The sequence below is a fragment of the Oncorhynchus keta genome, chromosome 19 (assembly GCF_023373465.1).
Source record: "Oncorhynchus keta strain PuntledgeMale-10-30-2019 chromosome 19, Oket_V2, whole genome shotgun sequence".
Classification (NCBI taxonomy): domain Eukaryota; kingdom Metazoa; phylum Chordata; class Actinopteri; order Salmoniformes; family Salmonidae; genus Oncorhynchus; species Oncorhynchus keta.
The window spans coordinates 26,906,571-26,929,335 of record NC_068439.1 but is presented as its reverse complement, the minus strand read 5'-3'; the positions used below and the strand labels follow the sequence as shown (position 1 = coordinate 26,929,335).

The window sequence follows — 22,765 nt, the reverse complement described above, 5'->3', positions numbered from 1 at the left end:
ACAATACAAATAATATCGCTCTTATCCATTATTATCTCATCATGTAGACTAGTCTGCACTGTATCTGTGAGCTGTTGGCTAGAGCACATGTGACAAGACCAGAGTAGGCACAACAGTTTTCTTGCAAAACCATCAGTAGATGAGATGGAAACCCATTTAACTTGTATTTTTCATTTGCTACATGGGAATTTAACGGTAAAAGCTATTTTATGTGCACTACATCATCACACACAGCCTTTTATCCACCAACAGTCTGATGGAAACATATCTGGTGGGAAAATGCACATTTTAGAATATTCGCATGAAAATCTGTTGCAAACTCAGCTGATGACAGTCACAGTTTGTAGGTCATATGGAAGGCAACTACAGTGGTCTATACACTCAGAAATAAATACACTCTGATAAATCAGTCAGTCTACAGTGTGTTAATGCTGACTGCTTTAATTCACACACTATTGAGGGATGTAGTGAAGTTCCGGCCCTGTTTAAGCAGCGTGAGACATTAAGCAGCGTGAGACAGTTGAACCTCTGATGGGAGACAAGGGCAGATCAGGCTGTTCATTACATCTTGATGATGTGTGTAAATGCAGTTGGCAGCTCAAAAGAGGTGTTCTATAGAGCTGCTGGCCTCAGCCCTGCTCACCAGCCCCCCCCCTCGCTCAGCCTGCGCAAGGCAGCCAAGGCCTAATGAAGACTGAACTTTAATCTTCAGGAGGATACAGCTCCTCACACACACACAGGTGTTCACACACACACACACACACACACACACACACACACACACACACACACACACACACACACACACACACACCTCCTTCCGCCCTCTCTCCTCACCTCCACACACATCCACTCCCCTCCCTTCACACACACTGTGACCCACCTGACAAGGTTCTCGTTGTCCCCGGGTCCTTTGCAGGAGGTACAGTCAGTCCTGGTGTCGTCGGCTTTAGGGGTCTTCTTCTGCATTACAGACTGACGCTGACGCCGTTCACGTAGAGCAGGTTCCTATGGAAACACACAGGCTGATTAGAGCCGACAATGCTGTGTGTGTGTATGTGTGTGTGTTAATGGTGTAGAAGAGGTGTTAAGAAAGGGAACAATCCAGGTGAAGAGAGTAGTACTGTATGTAACACATGGGGTGTGTATGTACTAGTTGTGAGTGTGTCAGGGAGGTTAGGAGATGATGGAGGAATGTTTAGTAACAAGGTCGAACAGTGACATACCTGCACTTCAAACTGCTCTTCTTCACAGATGGACACCCTCTTCCTCTTCTGCCCTCTGGTTCTCTGTGGAATACATCATGTGTTTCATTGCAGTCCGTCTTAACTAAGCTGGAATTGTGTGGTCATTTATTTGCTAATTGATTGATCTATGTGAGTTGATGAGAGATAATTGACCCCAGCTCTGGTCAGTCTCATGAGCCTTGACGGATTATCAGCTAGCCATGCAAGGGCACAAGGTCACAGCATGGTCACTTGTGGAAAATGTCAATGTTTCTCCACTTTGAGTTGTTGAGTTATCAGGCAAATCATTAGTTATTGGTATTTTGTCTGAGAATCTGTCAAAATAATAATTTGACTTAATTAGATATATGCTCCACAAAGTATTGGCAGCATCAGACAAATCTAACTTTATTTATTGCTTGCTTGTTATCCAAAAGACTCAGGAGCCAGTGGAAGTTTGTTTATGACGTCGTCTGCTCCCTCAGCTGTTTGTCAAATAAAGAAAATCCACTGTGCTCTGTGCATTTTGCAACAATACCACAGAAAGCATAAATTGTTTTCCAAAGACATTTTTTGTTTGTTTGTTCTGTATTTAATCCTCTAATGCCATGAGGCTGGTGTTCTGTTTTACCTATGGCCATACAAGACAAGAGAGCCACACAGTGCTGCCTGTGGACTAGGTCCTATTCATAGCTAGAGTAACACTGCCTGTTAGTTGCACGAGAGAGAGAGAGAGAGAGAGAGAGAGAGAGTGAGGGAGAAAGGGGCAGGATAGAGAGAGAAGGGAGCGGGAAAGGGAGAGGCAGAGAGAGAGTGTGAGAGAAAGCTGTCGGGATATGGCTGCTCCCTCCCTCCACCTCTTCATGGATCCCACTTATCTACAGCCACCATACCCTGATCCTCTTCCGATATACTGCCCCAGCCCTGCCTCCCCTCCCTCCTCTCCATCCTCCCTCCCAGTCTCAGCTCCCTAAAGGAACATAACAGATAGTCATCAGAGAGGAGGGGAGAAAAACACTCTCCAGTCCTCTTCCATTTTATATTTTCCCCAGTCTTTTGTTTTTAGACTGTCAATAACCAACCCCCTCCACACCTGGAAGGAGAGAGCCTGAGGAACACTCCTCTGTGGCCACTCATTGCTTGGCTGCCTAGCTAGAGTGAGAGAACACCCTAGTGTCTGTCTGTCTGTCTCCCTCTCAGACAACACAAAAACAATCTGTTCTTCCTTTTCAAATAGACAAAAATGAACAGAAAAAACAACCATAAATGTCTTCTCCTTCTGGACGTGTATCTGTTATGTCAGAGAGATTGAGGGAAGGGAGAGAAAGGGGGAGGGAAGAGGGGCGAAGGTGGTGTAGAGTGGAGCAGCAGCAGTATCGACGGCTGTGCTGTGTTGAGGGGGTCTGGGTTAATGTGTTTTTCTGTTAGCTCGCATAAAGCGGCGTGCCCAGAAGAACGCTTGGCTAAGGACCCTGCTGCTGGAAGTACTCTGGGATTAAGCTGAGCTTTTTCTGATTTCCTCTCGCCACGTCCGCTCCAGTCGAGGAGCTTCAATTCTGCATTTATCTTCAAATGCAAGGCGTGCGATGGCAGCCGCTGAAACGGACCTGATTTGCATTTTCTATGCTTTTACCAGGGCACCCCGGTGCTGGCACAGCGTTAAAGCCCTGTTTCAATTAATCAGGGCTGGCTAATCGACCTCCCGCTGGCCCCTGCATTAGGATGAGTGTTGGAGTGTGTGTGTGTAGGGCCACAGAGGTAAGATGGTGCAGCTCAGCCTCCTCTGGCCCATGTTCAGGGCCTGCTGACTGAGTACACTGCCTACTGGAGGGTAGTGCCCTTCTAACTCAACATGTGCCCTCAATGTCACAGACTATGGAGGAGATGTGAAGGACATCCTACACAGAGCCTGACAGTTATATTCCACTTATATACCCATGGGAGGGAGGTCAGCTTTAATACTACAGATGCATTGATGGAAGCTACAATCTATTTGTCTGTGTAATTTCCAATCCCCCATATATTTATTATTTGGGGGAATACACACACATACGTGGCAAAACGTTTTCAGAATGACACAAATATTAATTTCCACAAAGTTTGCTGCTTCAGTGTTATATTGAAGTATAATTACAACCATTTCATAAGTGTCAAAGGCTTTTATTGACAATTACATGAAGTTGATGCAAAGAGTCAATATCTGAGGTGTTAGCCCTTCTTTTTCAAGACCTCTGCAATCCTCCCTGGCATGCTGTCAATTAACTTCTGGGCCACATCCTGACTGACGGCAGCCCATTCTTGCATAATCAATGCTTGGAGTTTGTCAGAATTTGTGGGTTTTGAGGATTGACCACAAGTTCTCAATAGGATTAAGATCTGGGGAGTTTCCTGGCCATGGACACAAAATATTGATGTTTTGTTCCCTGAGCCACTTAGTTATCACTTTTGCCTTATGGCAAGGTGCTCCATCATGCTGGAAAAGGCATTGTTCGTCACCAAACTCTTCCTGGATGTTTGGGAGAAGTTACTCTCGGAGGATGTGTTGGTACCATTCTTTATTCATGGCTGTGTTCTTAGGCAAAATTGTGAGTGAGCCCACTCCCTTGGCTGAGAAGCAACCCCACACATGAATGGACTCAGGATGCTTTACTGTTGGCATGACACAGGACTGATGGTAGCGCTCACCTTGTCTTCTCCGGACAAGCTTTTTTCCAGATGCCCCAAACAATCGGAAAGGGGATTCATCAGAGAAAATTACTTTACCCCAGTCCTCAGCAGTCCAACCCCTGTACCTTTTGCAGAATATCAGTCTGTCCCTGATGTTTTTTCTGGAGAAGTGGCTTCTTTGCTGCCCTTTTTGACACCAGGCCACCCTCCAAAAGTCTTCGCCTCACTGTGCGTGCAGCTCTGTACTGGTGGTGCCCCAATCCCACAGCTGAATCAACTTTAGGAGACGGTCCTGGGGCTTGCTGGACTTTCTGAACCACTCTCCTTGAAGTTCTTGATGATCCGAGAAATGGTTGATTTAGGTGCAATCTTACTGGCAACAATATCCTTGCCTGTGAAGTCCTTTTTGTGCAAAGCAATGATGACGGCATGTGTTTCCTTGCAGGTAACCATGTTTGACAGCGGAAGAACAATGATTCCAAGCACCACCCTCCTTTTGAAGCTTCCAGTCTGTTATTTGAACTCAATCAGCATGACAGAGTGATCTCCAGCCTCATCAACACTCACACCTGTGTTAACGAGAGAATCACTGACATGATGTCAGCTGGTCCTTTTGTGGCAGGGCTGAAATGCAGTGGAAATGTTTTGGGGGGATTAATTTCATTACATGGCAAAGAGGGACTTCACAATTAATTGGAATTCATCTGATCACTCTTTATAACATTCTGGAGTACATGCAAATTGCCATCATACAAACTGAGGCAACAGACTTTGAGAAAATTAATATTAATGTCATTCTCAAAACTTTTGGCCACGACTGTACACACACACACACACACACACACACACACACACACACACACACACACACACACACACACACACACACACACACACACACACACACACAGTACCAGTCAAAAGTTTGGACACACCAAATCATTTAAGGGTTTTTCTTTAATTGAACTCTTTCATAATAATAGTGAATACTTGAAAACTATGAAATAACACATATATAATCATGTAGTAACCAAAAAAGTATTTAGATTCTTCAAGGTAACCCCCCTTTGCCTTGATGACAGCTTTGCACACTCTTGGCATTCTCTCAACCAGCTTCACCTGGAATGCTTTTCCAAAATTCTTGAAGGAGTTCCCACATATGCTGAGCACTTGCTGGCTGCTTTTCTTTCACTCTGCGGTCTAACTCATCCCAAACCATCTTAGCTGGGCTGAGGTCGGGTGATTGTGGAGTCCAGGTCATCTGATGCAGCACTCCATCACTCTCCTTCTTGGTCAAATAGCCCTTACACAGCCTGGAGGTGTGTTGGGTCATTGTCCTCTTGAAAAACAAATTATAGTCCCACTAAGACTATAAAAAAAATGTTATAGTCCCATCTGCAAACCAGATGGGATGGCGCATTGCTGCAGAATGCTGTGGTAGCCATGCTGGTTAAGTGTGCCTTCAATTCTAAATAAATCACATAGTGTCACCAGCAAAGCACCCCCACATCATCACACCTCCTCCTCCACGCTTCACGGTGGGAACCACACATGGGGAGATCATCTCTTCACCTATTCTACGTCTCACAAAGACACAAAGGTTGGAACCAAAAATCGCAAATTTGGACTCATCAGACCAAAGGACAGATTTCCACCAGTCTAATGTCCATTACTCGTGTTTCTTGGCCCAAGAACTTGACTTTCCTAGTTAACTTTTTATTTAAGTAAAAAATAAATAAAAAAGCAAATGTCTTCGTCTTATTGGTGTCCTTTAGTAGTGGTTTCTTTGCAGCAATTCGACAATGATGGCCTGATTCACACAGTCTCCTCTGATCAGTTGATGTTGAGATGCGTCTGTTACTTGAACTCTGTGAAGCATTTATTTGGGCAGCAAGTTCTGAGGCTGGTAACTCTATTGAACTTATCTTCTGCAGCAGAGGTAACTCTGGGTCTTCCTTTCCTGTGGCGGTCCTCACAAGAGCCAGTTTCATCATAGTACTCGATGGTTATTGCGACTGCACATGAAGAAACATTCAAAGTTCTTCAAATTTTCCAGATTGACTGACCTTTAAGTCTTATTTGAGCTGTTCTTGCCATAATATAGACTTGGTATTTTACCAAATAGAGATATCTTCTGTATACCACCTCTAATTTGTCACAACACAACTAATTGGCTCAAATGCATTAAGGAGCAAAGAAATTCGACAAATTAGCTTTTTACAAGGCACACCTGTTAATTGAAATGCATTCCAGGTGACTACCTCATGAATCTGGTTGAGAGAACGCCAAGAGTGTGCAAAGCGATCATCGATGCAAAGGGTGGCTACTTTAAAGAATGTCAAATATAAAATATATTTAGATTTGTTTAACACTTTTTTGGTTACTACATGATTCAATATGTGTTATTTCATAGTTCTGATGTCTTTACTATTATTCGACAATGTAGAAAATAGTAAAAATAAAGAAAAACCCTTGAATGAGTAGGTGTGTCCAAACATTTGACTGGTGTGTGTGTGTGTGTGTGTGTGTGTATATATATATTTATATTTCATCTGTGCTCAAAAAATAAAGGGAACACTAAAATAACACATCCTAGATCTGAATGAATGAAATATTCTTATTAAATACTTTTTTCTTTACATAGTTGAATGTGCTGAAAACAAAATCATACAAAAATTATCAATGGAAATCAAATGTATCAACCCATGGAGGTCTGGATTTGGAGTTACACTCAAAATTAAAGTGAAAAACCAAATTAAAGTGGAAAACAACTTTGATGTAATGTCCTTAAAACAAGTCAAAATGAGGCTCAGTAGTGTGTGTGGCCTCCACGTGCCTGTATGACCTCCCTACAACGCCTGGGCATGCTCCTGATGAGGTGGCGGATGGTCTCCTGAGAGATCTCCCAGACCTGGACTAAAGCATCTGCCAACTCCTGGACAGTCTGTGGTGCAACGTGGCGTTGGTGGATGGAGCGAGACATGATGTCCCAGATGTGCTCAATTGGATTCAGGTCTGGGGAACGGGCGGGCCTATCCATAGCTTCAATGCCTTCCTCTTGCAGGAACTGCTGACACACTCCAGCCACACGAGGTCTAGCATTGTCTTGCATTAGGAGGAACCCAGGGCCAACCGCACCAGCATATGGTCTCATCTCGGTACCTAATGGCAGTCAGGCTACCTCTGGCGAGCACATGGAGGGCTGTGCGGCCCCCCAAACAAATGCCACCCCACACCATGACTGACACTCCGCCAAACCGGTCTTGCTGGAGGATGTTACAGGCAGCAGAACGTTCTCCATGGCGTCTCCAGACTGTCACATGTGCTCAGTGTGAACCTGCTTTCATCTGTGAAGAGCACAGGGCGCCAGTGGCGAATTTGCCAATCTTGGTGTTCTCTGACAAATGCCAAACGTCCTGCACGGTGTTGGGCTGTAAGCACAACCCCCACCTGTGGACGTCGGGCCCTCATACCACCCTCATGGAGTCTGTTTCTGACCGTTAGAGCAAACACATGCACATTTGTGGCCAATTGGAGGTCATTTTGCAGGGCTTTGGCAGTGCTCCTCCTGCTCCTCCTTGTACAAAATGGAGGTAGCGGTCCTGCTGTTGGGTTGTTGCCCTCTTACGGCCTCGTCCACGTCTCCTGATGTACTGGCCTGTCTCCTGGTAGCGCCGCCATGCTCTGGACACTATGCTGACACAGCAAACCTTCTTGCCACAGCTCGCATTGATGTGCCATCCTGGATGAGCTGCACTACCTGAGCCACTTGTGTGGGTTGTAAGACTCCGTCTCATGCTACCACTAGAGTGAAAGCACCGCCAGCATTCAAAAGTGACCAAAACATCAGCCAGGAAGCATAGGAACTGAGAAGTGGTCTGTGGTTACCACTCCTTTATTGGGGGTGTCTTGCTAATTGCCTAGAATTTCCACCTGTTGTCTATTCCATTTGCACAACAGCATGTGAAATTTATTGTCAATCAGTGTTGCTTCCTAAGTGGACAGTTTGATTTCACAGAAGTGTGATTGACTTGGAGTTACATTGTGTTGTTTAAGTGTTCCCTTTATTATTTTGAGCAGTATATATATATATATATATATATATATATATATATATATATTATACACACAAATATTTTAATATATTTTCCTTTACTATTACCCCTTAACCCTACCACTCCTAATTGGAGTAAACTAATGGACAACACCAGTTAGGCTTCTACTTCCAGCTGATACATAATATATACATTTGACGGACACAATGTATTTTACAAAGTTATTATTTTTTTTAAATTTTTTATCCCATCTTTCATCTACCATCAACCCCTCCATCTCTGAAGACCATTTCTATTTTGTCATATATTTTTATCAGTGCTGTTTCACAAAAGTTCTGAACCTATATACATTTTATGGACACTTTTATTTTCCATTTGTTTTTCGCCATATACTCTGTCTTTTCAACACTCATTGAATCATTACATCTCAGAACCATCCGTTCCGGCCCACACAATACTGCATTTGTAAGGAAGCTTGGTCTTTGCTTCATGTAATATAATCTACTGACAATATCTCACATTTTCAGGCCTATATCTCCAAAACGAATCATTCCAGACCAAAACCATCCTGCATTTTCAAAGGTTTGGTAATCATTGCTTCTTCTTCTAGAATCTTCTGTGTGACAGTGTGTGTAATGGGGTGGTGATGAAGCATGGCCCTGCTCTAACACCCCCCCATGATTACACAGGAACATCCTGTATGAACATATGCCATTAGTCTAGTGAGAATGATGATGAGAATTAAGTTACTACATCTAGTTACCACTGGGTCCTCCGCTCCGTTAACTTCTCTAATCCTGCATGGTGCTGTGAAATGATTCATGGCTGTTAAAGATGCAATGATGTACTTAATTAAAAGATTGATTTAGCTCAGAGTTGTACAAACTGCCCCCAGTTAATATTTCCTCACCTGAGCAGAGACCCTGATTAGGTATGCTGAGTAGGTACGCTGTGTGTGTACGTACGTGTGTGTGTGCACATTTTACCTTATATCTTATTTTAATAAAGTTTTATGTTAGTCTGCATTGTCCTGAATTCTGCATTGGATTTGTGTTGATCTTTCCCTAGCCTTTCATAGATTACCTTAATGGAGTCAACCAGTATAGAGAGCAAATAGTTAAACTCATACTCTGGGCCCCACCCACACGAACGCCGCAGGCAGGAGAAGTGGCTTCGAAGGGAGCGAGGAAGGGCGAGATGGAGGGAGGTAGGGAGGGCTGAAGTGAAGGAGCCAACTGGCAGTGGTTCTACCATCTAGCAGTTAGCATTTATAATGATAAGTGTTCCATCTGCTGAGTGGTGGAGGAGGAGCCAAAGGCGACAGATGGAATTGTTTTCACAATCTGTTTAAATATGTAGTCTTCCTTTTTAAGAAAGACACAACCCGGCTCTGTCACTTGCTTGCTTGCTTGCGTCAAGAACAACAAGGAGATGTTAGATTTCTCCCTTTGTTAATATTCAAACTTCCTTTCACATGAATCACTCATCCCAATCCTCTGTAGACTGGAAGAAGTTCAGGCGGACCTGAACCAACGAGCCTGCGGGGGGGGGTGTTTGGGACTGAACACCAGAGGAAGTATGTGTTTGGATCCACCCCTTCTAGTTTCCTGGCATGTCTACTAGCAATCCTGTTTAGTACAGCAGCGTGACCTAGTCCTGTGAGTCCGGCCTGGTATATCTGTTGGGCTCTGTTAATCTGGCCTGGTATATCTGTTGGTCTCTGTTAATCTGGCCTGGTATATCTGTTGGGATCTGTTATTCTGGCCTGGTATATCTGTTGGGATCTGTTATTCTGGCCTGGTATATCTGTTGGTCTCTGTTAATCTGGCCTGGTATATCTGTTTGTCTCTGTTAATCTGGCCTGGTATATCTGTTGGGCTCTGTTAATCTGGCCTGGTATATCTGTTGGGATCTGTTATTCTGGCCTGGTATATCTGTTGGGATCTGTTATTCTGGCCTGGTATATCTGTTGGTCTCTGTTAATCTGGCCTGGTATATCTGTTTGTCTCTGTTAATCTGGCCTGGTATATCTGTTTGTCTCTGTTAATCTGGCCTGGTATATCTGTTTGTCTCTGTTAATCTGGCCTGGTATATCTGTTGGGCTCTGTTAATCTGGCCTGGTATATCTGTTGGGATCTGTTATTCTGGCCTGGTATATCTGTTGGGATCTGTTATTCTGGCCTGGTATATCTGTTTGTCTCTGTTAATCTGGCCTGGTATATCTGTTTGTCTCTGTTAATCTGGCCTGGTATATCTGTTTGTCTCTGTTAATCTGGCCTGGTATATCTGTTTGTCTCTGTTAATCTGGCCTGGTATATCTGTTGGGCTCTGTTAATCTGGCCTGGTATATCTGTTGGGATCTGTTATTCTGGCCTGGTATATCTGTTTGTCTCTGTTAATCTGGCCTGGTATATCTGTTGGGCTCTGTTAATCTGGCCTGGTATATCTGTTTGTCTCTGTTAATCTGGCCTGGTATATCTGTTGGGCTCTGTTAATCTGGCCTGGTATATCTGTTGGGATCTGTTATTCTGGCCTGGTATATCTGTTTGTCTCTGTTAATCTGGCCTGGTATATCTGTTTGTCTCTGTTAATCTGGCCTGGTATATCTGTTTGTCTCTGTTAATCTGGCCTGGTATATCTGTTTGTCTCTGTTAATCTGGCCTGGTATATCTGTTTGTCTCTGTTAATCTGGCCTGGTATATCTGTTGGGATCTGTTATTCTGGCCTGGTATATCTGTTGGGATCTGTTATTCTGGCCTGGTATATCTGTTGGTCTCTGTTAATCTGGCCTGGTATATCTGTTTGTCTCTGTTAATCTGGCCTGGTATATCTGTTGGGCTCTGTTAATCTGGCCTGGTATATCTGTTGGGATCTGTTATTCTGGCCTGGTATATCTGTTGGTCTCTGTTAATCTGGCCTGGTATATCTGTTTGTCTCTGTTATTCTGGCCTGGTATATCTGTTGGGATCTGTTATTCTGGCCTGGTATATCTGTTGGTCTCTGTTAATCTGGCCTGGTATATCTGTTGGGATCTGTTATTCTGGCCTGGTATATCTGTTGGTCTCTGTTAATCTGGCCTGGTATATCTGTTGGTCTCTGTTAATCTGGCCTGGTATATCTGTTGGTCTCTGTTAATCTGGCCTGGTATATCTGTTGGGATCTGTTATTCTGGCCTGGTATATCTGTTGGTCTCTGTTAATCTGGCCTGGTATATCTGTTGGGATCTGTTATTCTGGCCTGGTATATATGTTGGTCTCTGTTAATCTGGCCTGGTATATCTGTTGGGATCTGTTATTCTGGCCTGGTATATCTGTTGGTCTCTGTTAATCTGGCCTGGTATATCTGTTGGGATCTGTTATTCTGGCCTGGTATATCTGTTGGTCTCTGTTAATCTGGCCTGGTATATCTGTTGGGATCCGTTATTCTGGCCTGGTATATCTGTTGGGATCTGTTATTCTGGCCTGGTATATCTGTTGGTCTCTGTTAATCTGGCCTGGTATATCTGTTGGGATCTGTTATTCTGGCCTGGTATATCTGTTGGTCTCTGTTAATCTGGCCTGGTATATCTGTTGGTCTCTGTTAATCTGGCCTGGTATATCTGTTGGTCTCTGTTAATCTGGCCTGGTATATCTGTTGGGATCTGTTATTCTGGCCTGGTATATCTGTTGGTCTCTGTTAATCTGGCCTGGTATATCTGTTGGGATCTGTTATTCTGGCCTGGTATATATGTTGGTCTCTGTTAATCTGGCCTGGTATATCTGTTGGGATCTGTTATTCTGGCCTGGTATATCTGTTGGTCTCTGTTAATCTGGCCTGGTATATCTGTTGGGATCTGTTATTCTGGCCTGGTATATCTGTTGGTCTCTGTTAATCTGGCCTGGTATATCTGTTGGGATCCGTTATTCTGGCCTGGTATATCTGTTGGGCTCTGTTAATCTGGCCTGGTATATCTGTTGGGATCTGTTATTCTGGCCTGGTATATCTGTTGGGATCTGTTATTCTGGACTGGTATATCTGTTGGGCTCTGTTAATCTGCCTGGTATATCTGTTGGGATCTGTTATTCTGGCCTGGTATATCTGTTGGGCTCTGTTAATCTGCCTGGTATATCTGTTGGGCTGGGAAAAAAGAGGAGAGAGCTCAGCTCCTGGTTACGGGACAGACAGAGAGGGGCTGGATTACAGACGTCACTGGGGTTGGACGTACAGAATATATAGCTCAGTTTTAGCATTAGGTTTTAGTTTCGAGGCCAATCACAGTCTTGTAGAACACTGACGACCCAGGGTCGAGCCAAATAATTCACATATACACTCTTTATACTGCTCTGGTTGGATCCGCCATTAGTCCTGTTAGTCTGGCCTGGTATATCTGTCGGGCTCTGTTAGTCTGGCCTGGTATATCTGTCGGGCTCTGTTAGTCTGGCCTGGTATATCTGTCGGGCTCTGTTAGTCTGGCCTGGTATATCTGTCGGGCTCTGTTAGTCTGGCCTGGTATATCTGTCGGGCTCTGTTAGTCTGGCCTGGTATATCTGTCGGGCTCTGTTAGTCTGGCCTGGTATATCTGGTGACGGGTCAGACGGGACAAAGAAAGGCTCGACTACAAACGTCATTGAGGCTGTACTCATACCTATGATGGAGTACTTTAACCCCCGGGTATAGGTTGACGGATTACTGTCTGTTTCTCCAAACCTGGGAGATACATTCTGGATTATACAGTAGATGGCAGGACAATTCAAAAGGCTACCCCAGAAATATCAACACAATTGACCCCAAAACTAGCAAAGTGGAGGCTTGCAAAACCAGTTTTGCAGTATGAAGGAAGTTAGAGGTAGTTTCACGAGCCAATGCTAATGTTGATTTTTCTAAATGAAGTATTCAAGCCTTTTGTTATGGCAAGCCTAATTACCTTCAGGAGTAAAAATGTGCTTAACAAGTCAGATCATTTGCATGGACTAACTGTGTGTGGAATAGTGGTGTTTAACATCTCTGTACCTCACACATACATAAATCGAGCAGTGAATTTCAAACACAGATTCAATGCATCGCAAAGAAGGGCACCTATTGGTAGATGGGTAAAACATGTTTGAATATCCCTTTGAACATGCTGAAGTTATTAATGACACTTTGGATGGTGTATCAATACATCCAATCACTACAAAGATACAAGCGACCTTCCTAACTCAGTTGCCGGAGAGGAAGGAATCCGCTCAGGGATTTCACCATGAGGCCAATGGTGATTTTAAACCAGTTACAGATTTAAATGGCTGTGATAGGAGAAAACTGAGGATGGCTCAACAATATTGTAGTTACTCCACAATACTAACCTAAATGACAGACTGAAAAGGAAGCCTGTACAGAATAAAAATATTCCAAAACATATATCCTGTTTGCAACAAGTTAATAAAGTTATACTGCAAGAAATGTGGCAAATAAATGTACTTTTTGTCCTGAAAAAGCATTATGTTTGAGGCAAATCCAACACAGCAAATCACCAAGTACTATGTTTTGGGTGTGCTTGTCATCGGCAAGGAATAGGGAGTTTTGCAAAGTCCTAGAGGAAAACCTGGTTCAGTCTGCTTTCCAACAGACACTGGGAGACAAATCCACAGCAGGACAATAACCTAAAATGCAAGCCCGAAATATACACTAAAGTTACTTACCAAGAAGACATTGAATGTTCCTGAGTGGCCTAGTTACAGTTTTGACTTATATCAGCTTGAAAATCTATGGCAATACTTGAAAATGGATGTTTAGCAATGATCAACAACCAACTTGACAGAGCTTGAAGAATTTGAAAAAGAATGATGGGCAAATGTCGTACAGACCAGGTTTGCAAAGCTCTATAAGACTCTATAAGACAATCGCTGCCAAATGTCATTCTAACATGTATCGACTCAGTGGGTTGAATACATATCCAATCTAAATATATCAGTGTTTTATATTCCAATAATACATTTCAAATGTTGAATACTTCTTTCACTGACAGTTTTTTGTGTATAATGCTGACAGAAAATTACAATTAAATCCATTTTAATCCCACTTTGTAACGCAACACGTGGAAAAAGTCAAGTTTCTGAAGGCACTGTACATAATAAATAAAAAGTGTGTTAATACACACCGCGCCCCTCACATCTCGTTTCTTGGGCTCCGGGGACATCTCCTGAGGGATGAATTTGATTGGTCCTTTAATCTGTCTCCGAGACCTCTTGGTACCGTCGGGCAGCGTCTCCATGGCGATGTCAGCATCATCGCTACTGGCCTGGTCACACTCTGAACATTGCCTGAGAAGAGGGAGGTAGAAGTAGAGTGGCAGAGGTAGAGAGAGGGATGATCTTTCACGGTCCAGACAGTGTCCTCTCCTCTATGCAGGGGTATTGATTTGACTAATCTGTGAATATCTTAAGCGTGGAAAACCGGTTTCAGATACCTTTCTCTCTTACTATCAATGTCTGACAAACAGGATCTAGATGTTGCTGATTATGTTGGAGAAAACAAACAAAACACTAAGGCTTTGGTCTGTAATGTCTGTCTTTGTTGAAATCTATGAAAATAATATTTGCTTGGTTTGAAAAAAACATATGTTGTTTTCCCAAAGTATTGAAATCTGAGCCTGGAGGTCTGCACCTGGATTAGAGGACAGGGGTTTATGCTGACCCAGGCAAAGCATACGACTGTGACATACGTTTCTGCCAGTCTTACAAATTAGATCACATCAGTATTATAGGTTAAGGAAAAGCGAACTTGTGGATCGGATCCTCTGTGTGTTTCTAGTTCCTACTGAGAAGCCCTGTTTTCACCTTTCTTTCTGCCTCTTTCGTGGGGTGTAGATCGTGGTAATTAGGTATGACTTGGCATCGGCTCCACAAAATGATATCCATCCAAACACTTTGTAATTTCTGCCCTCCGGAGCAGAACGCAGCCGTGCTCTCTAATTCATGGTTTAAATGATTTACTCCCAGTCACAGGCATGGACAACGTGCAGGTTGAGGTGCCACAAAAACAAAGACACATATCTTAAATGTGCGCACACCCACGTACATACGCACACCCACGTACACACCCACGTAATCGCACACGCACAAATCCCCCATCCTCCTTAACTTAGAATAGGAAGTAAAAAGGGAGATGACTAACTGTGGAAGTAACTCACTAAGTGACAGCGACGGAATACTACTGAAACTATCGAGCTCATCTATTTATCTATCCAGATAAGGACATCTACCTCTTCTGTGTGAAGTGGGACATTTCCACCATCTCTGCATTCTCCATCTGATAAATAATATATCTACTGCCATTGAGTATTCTGAAATGTCACACTTAATACAAATAAATCAATTGTGGACATGAATGTATCTTCTACTCTAAGTCATTATAAAACGGTTTGTTTGGATCTTCGATGCTGATTGGATGATATGCGGGACATTTACTCACGCAAAATACCATGACGTGTTAATCTCATAATTCAACTGTCCCGCAGTCCAGGCAGGAAATTCAGTCAAAATATCCCTCTACCTGTCTGCCTTTACAACCTGTGCAACAATGTATCATTTTACAAATGCTATCTCTCCCATGCCAGTAGGCCAGGTAGCCCAAGAATGAAGCCAACTAATTCACCATGGAAACTGAACACTCAAGAATTCCATTCATTTATTAACCAGCGCAGTGCAACCTATTGGATATTCATTAAATCATTATTTATTGAGGTTCTCATCATCATTGAATCTCTGCTAGCTAGCTACATGCCAATGCCAATGATTTGGTTAGCATAGCAATGTCCAAAGAATAGAATGATTAGAATTAACAACTGCGTCAAAACATAAGAAAATAACTAACGACCAGCCCGCTGTTAAAATAATGTTTTTAATTAAAAATATTCTATTAATATTTGTATAAATATGTTGGCAACTGTTTTATAAACGCAATAAGGCCCTCAAACCCGGAGAATATCGTATGATAACTCCTGACTAAGGGCTGTTCCATTGGCTTCGTCTCGGGTCTAAGAACATGAGTTATCTTAGTCATGAGTTATCACACGATAATCCCCGGGTTTGATGTCTTATTGCTTAAATAACATGTTTTTATACAATGTTATAACAATGTCATAACAGATGTGTGTACTATGGACAGCACTTGGTCCAATTTTTGGTACCATCGAGTGCTCTGGCACCCATTCACCATTCACTCCCCATCTACCTCCCCAGTCCCTCTCTTTCTTCCTCATCTACCACACTCTCAGTCCCTCGCTCATTCTTTCTTAGCTCTCTCTTTCTAATCTCTCTCTTTCTCATCTCTCTCTTCCTTTCCCATCTCCCCCTCATCATCTCCCTCTTTCCAATCTCTCTCCCATCCCTCTCTCTCTCTTTCCCATCTCATCTCGCTCTCTTTTTTTCCCATCTCTCTCTCTCTCTTTCCCATCTCCCTCTTTCTTTCCCACTTTTCCATCTCTCTCTCTCGCATCTCTCCCTCTTTCTTTCCCACTTTTCCATCTCTCTCTCTCTCTCTCTGTTTCCCATCTCTCTGTTTCCCATCTCTCTCTCTGCTCTTTCCCATCTCTCTCTTTCCCACCTCTCTCTTTCCCATCTCTTTCTTTCCCATCTCTCTCTTTCCCATCTCTTTCTTTCCCATCTCTTTCCCATCTCTCTCTTTCCCATCTCTCTCTCTCTCTTTCCCCTCTCTCTCTCTCTTTCCCATCTCTCTCTTTCCCATCTCTCTCTCTCTCTTTCCCATCTCTCTCTTTCCCATCTCTCTCTTTCCCATCTCTTTCTTTCCCATCTCTCTCTCTCTCTTTCCCATCTCTCTCTTTCCCATCTCTCTCTCTCTCTTTCCCATCTCTCTCTTTCCCATCTCTCTCTTTCCCATCTCTCTCTTTCCCATCTCTCTCTCTCTCTTTCCCATCTCTCTCTTTCCCATCTCTCTCTCTTTCTTTCCCATCTCTCTCTTTCCCATCTCTCTCTTTCCCATCTCTCTCTTTCCCATCTCTTTCTTTCCCATCTCTCTCTCTCTCTTTCCCATCTCTCTCTTTCCCATCTCTCTCTCTCTCTTTCCCATCTCTCTCTTTCCCATCTCTCTCTTTCCCATCTCTCTCTCTTTCTTTCCCATCTCTCTCTTTCCCATCTCTCTCTGCTCTTTCATCTCTCTGTCTTTCTATTCTCTCTTTTTCTTTCTTTCTTCCCTTTCTTTATTTCTTTCCCATCATCAATTTCGCTCTAATCTCTCTCTATTATCTCGCTCATCTGTCTTTCTCGATTTCCCATCCGTCTCTCTCTCTTTCCCATCCGTCTCTCTCTCTTTCCCATCCGTCTCTCTCTCTTTCCCTCTCTTTCTGCGCGTGCGTCTGTCAGTCTGCGCGTGCGTCTGTCAGTCTGCGCGTGCGTCTGTCAGTCTGCGCGTGCGTCTGTCAGTCTGCGCGTGCGTCTGTCAGTCTGCGCGTGCGTCTGTCAGTCTGCGCGTGCGTCTGTCAGTCTGCGCGTGCGTCTGTCAGTCTGCGCGTGCGTCTGTCAGTATGCGCGTGCGTCTGTCAGTATGCGCGTGCGTCTGTCCGCCCGCCCGTGTCTGTGCGTCTGCCCGCCCGCCCGTGTCTGTGCGTCTGCCCGCCCGCCCGCCCGTGTCTGTGCGTCTGCCCGCCCGCCCGTGTCTGTGCGTCTGCCCGCCCGCCCGTGTCTGTGCGTCTGCCCGCCCGCCCGTGTCTGTGCGTCTGCCCGCCCGCCCGTGTCTGTGCGTCTGCCCGCCCGTGTCTGTGCGTCTGCCCGCCCGCCCGTGTCTGTGCGTCTGCCCGCCCGCCCGTGTCTGTGCGTCTGCCCGCCCGCCCGTGTCTGTGCGTCTGCCCACCCGCCCGTGTCTGTGTGTCTGCCCGCCCGCCCGTGTCTGTGCGTCTGCCCGCCCGCCCGTGTCTGTGCGTCTGCCCGCCCGCCCGTGTCTGTGCGTCTGCCCGCCCGCCCGTGTCTGTGCGTCTGTCCGCCCGCCCGTGTCTGTGCGTCTGCCCGCCCGCCTGTCTGTGCGTCTGCCCGCCCACCTGTCTGTGCGTCTGCCCGCCCACCTGTGTCTGTGCGTCTGTCCGCCTGTGTCTGTGCGTCTGTGTCTGTGCGTCTGCCCGCCTGTGTCTGTGCGTCTGCCCGCCTGTGTCTGTGCGTCTGCCCGCCTGTGTCTGTGCGTCTGCCCGCCTGTGTCTGTGCGTCTGCCCGCCTGTGTCTGTGCGTCTGCCCGCCTGTGTCTGTGCGTCTGCCTGCCTGAATCTGTCTCCCTGCCTCTCTCACCAGTAGCTGTTCTTGGTCTTCTTGGGCATGCGTGTCAGCGGAGGCTCCAGACAGCCCAGGTGGTAGTAGAGCTTGCAAGTGTCACACATCAGCAGGAGATGCTGGTCTTGGTTCTTCTTACAGATCCCACAGCTAAACAGGAACACACACACGCATCCATACACATACATACATCAGCATATAAGGCCTTGTGCTTGTATGTAATGCCTGTTTGAATGTTTGTTTGTTTACCTGTAGAGGACAGCTGGTAGGTTGGAGGACTTCCCAGGAACTCCTCCCTCCTTCTTGCTGGGCTTCCTCTCTTTAGGGGCTTTCAGGACCGGCGGGGAGTTCAGTTTCTGTCACAGAGAGACACATAACACAACTGTAGGTGTACTAGAGACCTCAGAGAGAAGCAGTGAAGGACAGACAGGGCAAAGGTGTCCACAGAGAGGAAGGGGGGTGAAGAGAGAGAGGGGAGAGGAAGGGGGGTGAAGAGAGAGAGAGAGAGTGTGTGTGTCTGTGGGGAGGGGGGCCTGTTGTTGGTCAGTAGACAGACTGTCTATCTGTCTGTGGTGGATGTGTGTTTATTTCTCCACTGCATCTCATTGGCTACATGGTGGCTGCTGTCTGTCGCAGGTTAATTAGAAAACTGATCTGCTAGGGAGAGACTGGGGAGCTGGTGGCCACTAAACAGACAGGCTCCTCACTGGGGCAGCTCTAATCTGAGCACGCTCACTACGCCGTAGCCCACGGCTCCCAGGGACCAGTCCTGTGGGGGTGCCAGGGCCACAGGACCCTAGGGTGTGTGTGATCTACTAATTGTGGACCACAGTCCCCTTCTGCATTAGCTCAGTGAGTAGAAAACCCCTCAGAGAGATGGGTAGAGAGAGATGGGTATATTCTAAAATAAGAATCAGAGACAGGCAGGACCAGCCCAACCTCAGGCCATCTGGCTGGTTCATACTGGGTGCGAGACAGGCTCTGAGGCCGTGGGGGACCGAGTGGCGCACCCTGACTGGCACGCCTTTCAGGAAGATTCTCGGTGTATGACACAGACGTGCACAGCATTTCAAACGAGACGCTTTACCTCAGTGCCAAACTGAACACTGCCAGGAAATGCTAAAAACACTGTGACCGGGTCCTTTGAAGCTTCACTATGTCCAGCGAAAAATGCTTCCTCTCCCTGAGAAGTCCCCCACAATGACAACACTGACTCAGTGTACAGGATGAGGGATGGGTCTGCAGTCGGGTAACATCAATAATTTCTGGTAATGTACGGGACGGGCAGAGGGATGACAAATAGGAAATGAAAAGGTATCAGATAGATGACACAAAGCAACGCGGGGACGTGACTGATGTAGCCACTTAAACCTTTCCACGTTTCTAATTACGTGATTTATGGAGGTCGTTGCAGATCGACGTCGTTCGTTCAGTCGTTCTTTCCCTCCAGCCTTTCTTTCCTCCCATCCTCTAGCTATATCACACCATCCATTTATCTGTAAGGCAGCCCCCGTCGCACCCCCGTCGCCAGCCAGACTTTTAAAATCAGCATCATGCATTCAGTTAGCCGCTTACGTAGATGCATTTTGAAAAAGCTGATGACATATGCAGTTCCAGGCGCCACGGGCAACTGTAAGTTGTATTATCTAGGCCTACCTGCTAATCTTAGAGACTGGGTGTAACCAGGGGGTGTCTGTGTGTGTTGTGTCTTGCTATAGCATCCTGTCAGAGCTCCAACGCTCCACAGGCCTCTCGTCCTCAGTTCTCATTCTCACCTCAACACAGCACAACACACACCAAGAGCTGGGCTGCTTTTAAATAAGTGTCAGTGTCAGCACTTCCAAACAGGCTCTGTCACTTTTTTTTTAAAGTTAAAAAGGTCTCACAGCAATTTCTGCAGAGCTGCATTTCGCACTCATTAAACAACCCATCACCCGTGGCGACGCATCTTGGCGATTTGGTTGCCATGGCGAGTGTGAACGTGGTAGAAAGCAAGCGGACAGCTTCTAGCTTCATTTAGAGTGGAGCAGAGCCAGGTCTGGTCTGCCTTTATGGTAAAGGACAGGTCAATCACTTACAGGAGCCTATTATGGGCTGCAGAATTACCCCATGGTAACTCTGTGGGTTGCTATGGCTAATCTAGATTCCTCTCAATCCTTTGTCATCACCAGGTCCTGGGCATGTAGCAGGGAGACCTGTCCGGTTGGCGGTTTATCCTCTGACTTTTCTGCCCTACCTAGGTGTGATGAAACTAAAATTACAGGACAGGTGCTGGAGTTTGGTTAGTGGGAGTGTTGCCAACTCTGGACTAAACATGAGAGAGATAGGAGGAGAAAGTGCACGAGCAGGAAAGGAGGAGGAGAAAGTGGATGAGCAGGAATGAGAAAGTGCAAAAGAAGATAAGAAATGGGGATGAGGAGGAAAGGAGGATGAGAGAGGAGAAGAAAGTGGTGTGATATTAATATACCTGTCCTAGGATTCCTCCCAACATGGTCCATATGGCATGGCCCTCACTCCTCAGAACTCCGTTGACATTCTGCAGATCCTCCAGAGACTCACACAGCTACATAGGGAGAAACAGACAGGTCATGTAGGGGAGGAGGAAAAGAAAGAAAGAAAGAAAGAAAGAAAGAAAGAAAGAAAGAAAGAAAGAAAGAAAGAAAGAAAGAAAAAGAAAGAAAGAAAGGTTAAGAGAGAAAGAAAGAGGTTATGTGGGGGAGAGAGAGAAAGGTTATGTGGGGGAGAGAGAGAGAGATAGAGACAGGTTATGTGGGGGGAGAGAGAGAAAGGTTATGTGGGGGAGAGAGAGAGATAGAGACAGGTTATATAGGGGGAGAGAAAGAAAGGTTATGTGGGGGAGAGAGAGAGATAGAGACAGGTTATGTGGGGGAAGAGAGAGAAAGGTTATGTGGGGGAGAGAGAGAGATAGAGACAGGTTATGTGGGGGGGAGAGAGAGAGAGAGAAGTCATGTCGCGAGAGAGAGACTTCATATTATCTCCCAGAGATGAGTCTACCTCCTTCTCCACACCCACCCCGCGCACTTAGATCCCCCATCCCGCGCACTCAGAACCCACCACCCCCCACACTCAGAACCCACCACCCCCGCGCACTCAGAACCCACCACCCCGCGCACTCAGAACCCACCACCCCCGCGCACTCAGAACCCACCACCCCCGCGCACTCAGAACCCACCACCCCGCGCACTCAGAACCCACCACCCCGCGCACTCAGAACCCACCACCCCCGCGCACCCAGAACCCACCACCCCGCGCACTCAGAACCCACCACCCCGCGCACTCAGAACCCACCACCCCGCGCACTCAGAACCCACCACCCCGCGCACTCAGAACCCACCACCCCGCGCACTCAGAACCCACCACCCCGCGCACTCAGAACCCACCACCCCGCGCACCCAGAACCCACCACCCCGCGCACTCAGAACCCACCACCCCGCGCACCCAGAACCCACCACCCCGCGCACTCAGAACCCACCACCCCGCGCACCCAGAACCCACCACCCCGCGCACCCAGAACCCACCACCCCGCGCACTCAGAACCCACCACCCCGCGCACCCAGAACCCACCACCCGCGCACTCAGAACCCACCACCCCGCGCACCACCCCGCGCACTCAGAACCCACCACCCCGCGCACCCAGAACCCACCACCCCGCGCACCCAGAACCCACCACCCCGCGCACCCAGAACCCACCACCCCGCGCACCCAGAACCCACCACCCCGCGCACCCAGAACCCACCACCCCGCGCACCCAGAACCCACCACCCCGCGCACCCAGAACCCACCACCCCGCGCACCCAGAACCCACCACCCCGCGCACTCAGAACCCACCACCCCGCGCACTCAGAACCCACCACCCCGCGCACTCAGAACCCACCACCCCGCGCACCCAGAACCCACCACCCCGCGCACCCAGAACCCACCACCCCGCGTGCACTCACTTTATAGCCGTATCTGTAGCTAGACTTCTAATCTTAACGATCCTTCTCGCTCGATCCCCCTCTCAGTCTTTCTCCATCTCTCTCACTGTCTTCAAGGCCGGGGCTGCTTCTCTCTCTCCATCGCTCTCTCTCTTTCTATGCATCTCTCTCGCTCCCTCTCTCCGTGTAAAAGCACGTCGAGCGGTGCAATTAGCAACACACACTCCATTAATAACGCTTAATACACGTGGCAGAAAGACTGAACGCAACATTAACTCCTCTGACTTTTACACCTCTGTTTTATTCCCTTCTTCATTGGGCCTGATGGAGCGAAGCTGCCCTGCGCCGCCACACCCAAGTCACATGGCGAAGGATAGATGAAAGGAGATAGATAGAGAGAGAGAGCGAAACGGAAAGGGCCACAGAGAGATCGAGGGAGAAAGAGATGAACAGAGTGAGAGATGAGAGATGGAGAGAGCTAGACGGAAGAGGAACAACAGGGCTCTTAAAATGGTCTTTTTCATGGTACATAGTAAAACGGTGGTTAATGTGTTGTAGCGCAAAGCGATGCGGTTTATGAATGACACACTATGTGCGTTTCTGAAGACTAGAGGCCATGCAGTACAAAGACATAGCACAGCTTTAGT

General features: G+C 46.5%; 1 protein-coding gene across 7 annotated transcripts in view; it reads right to left on the bottom strand.

Annotated features, from left to right (window-relative positions):
* LOC118397660 (PHD finger protein 14) overlaps window positions 1–22,765 on the bottom strand; it is a 116,490-nt gene that overhangs the window by 61,240 nt on the left and 32,485 nt on the right. For 6 of the 7 annotated variants that reach the window (XR_008070792.1, XR_008070794.1, XR_008070793.1 and 3 more), the window contains exons 13-18: window positions 20,648–20,743; window positions 18,430–18,536; window positions 18,199–18,330; window positions 14,064–14,226; window positions 1,227–1,289; window positions 884–1,008 (exon numbers count right to left, since the gene is read on the bottom strand). Coding sequence is in view for 4 of the 7 variants with exons in the window: in XM_052470111.1 (XP_052326071.1) it covers window positions 884–1,008; window positions 1,227–1,289; window positions 14,064–14,226; window positions 18,199–18,330; window positions 18,430–18,536; window positions 20,648–20,743 (686 nt within the window). In the remaining 3 variants the exon portion in view is untranslated. The remainder of the gene's footprint in view (window positions 1–883; window positions 1,009–1,226; window positions 1,290–14,063; window positions 14,227–18,198; window positions 18,331–18,429; window positions 18,537–20,647; window positions 20,744–22,765) is intronic. The other variant, XM_052470112.1, reaches the window with a different exon arrangement.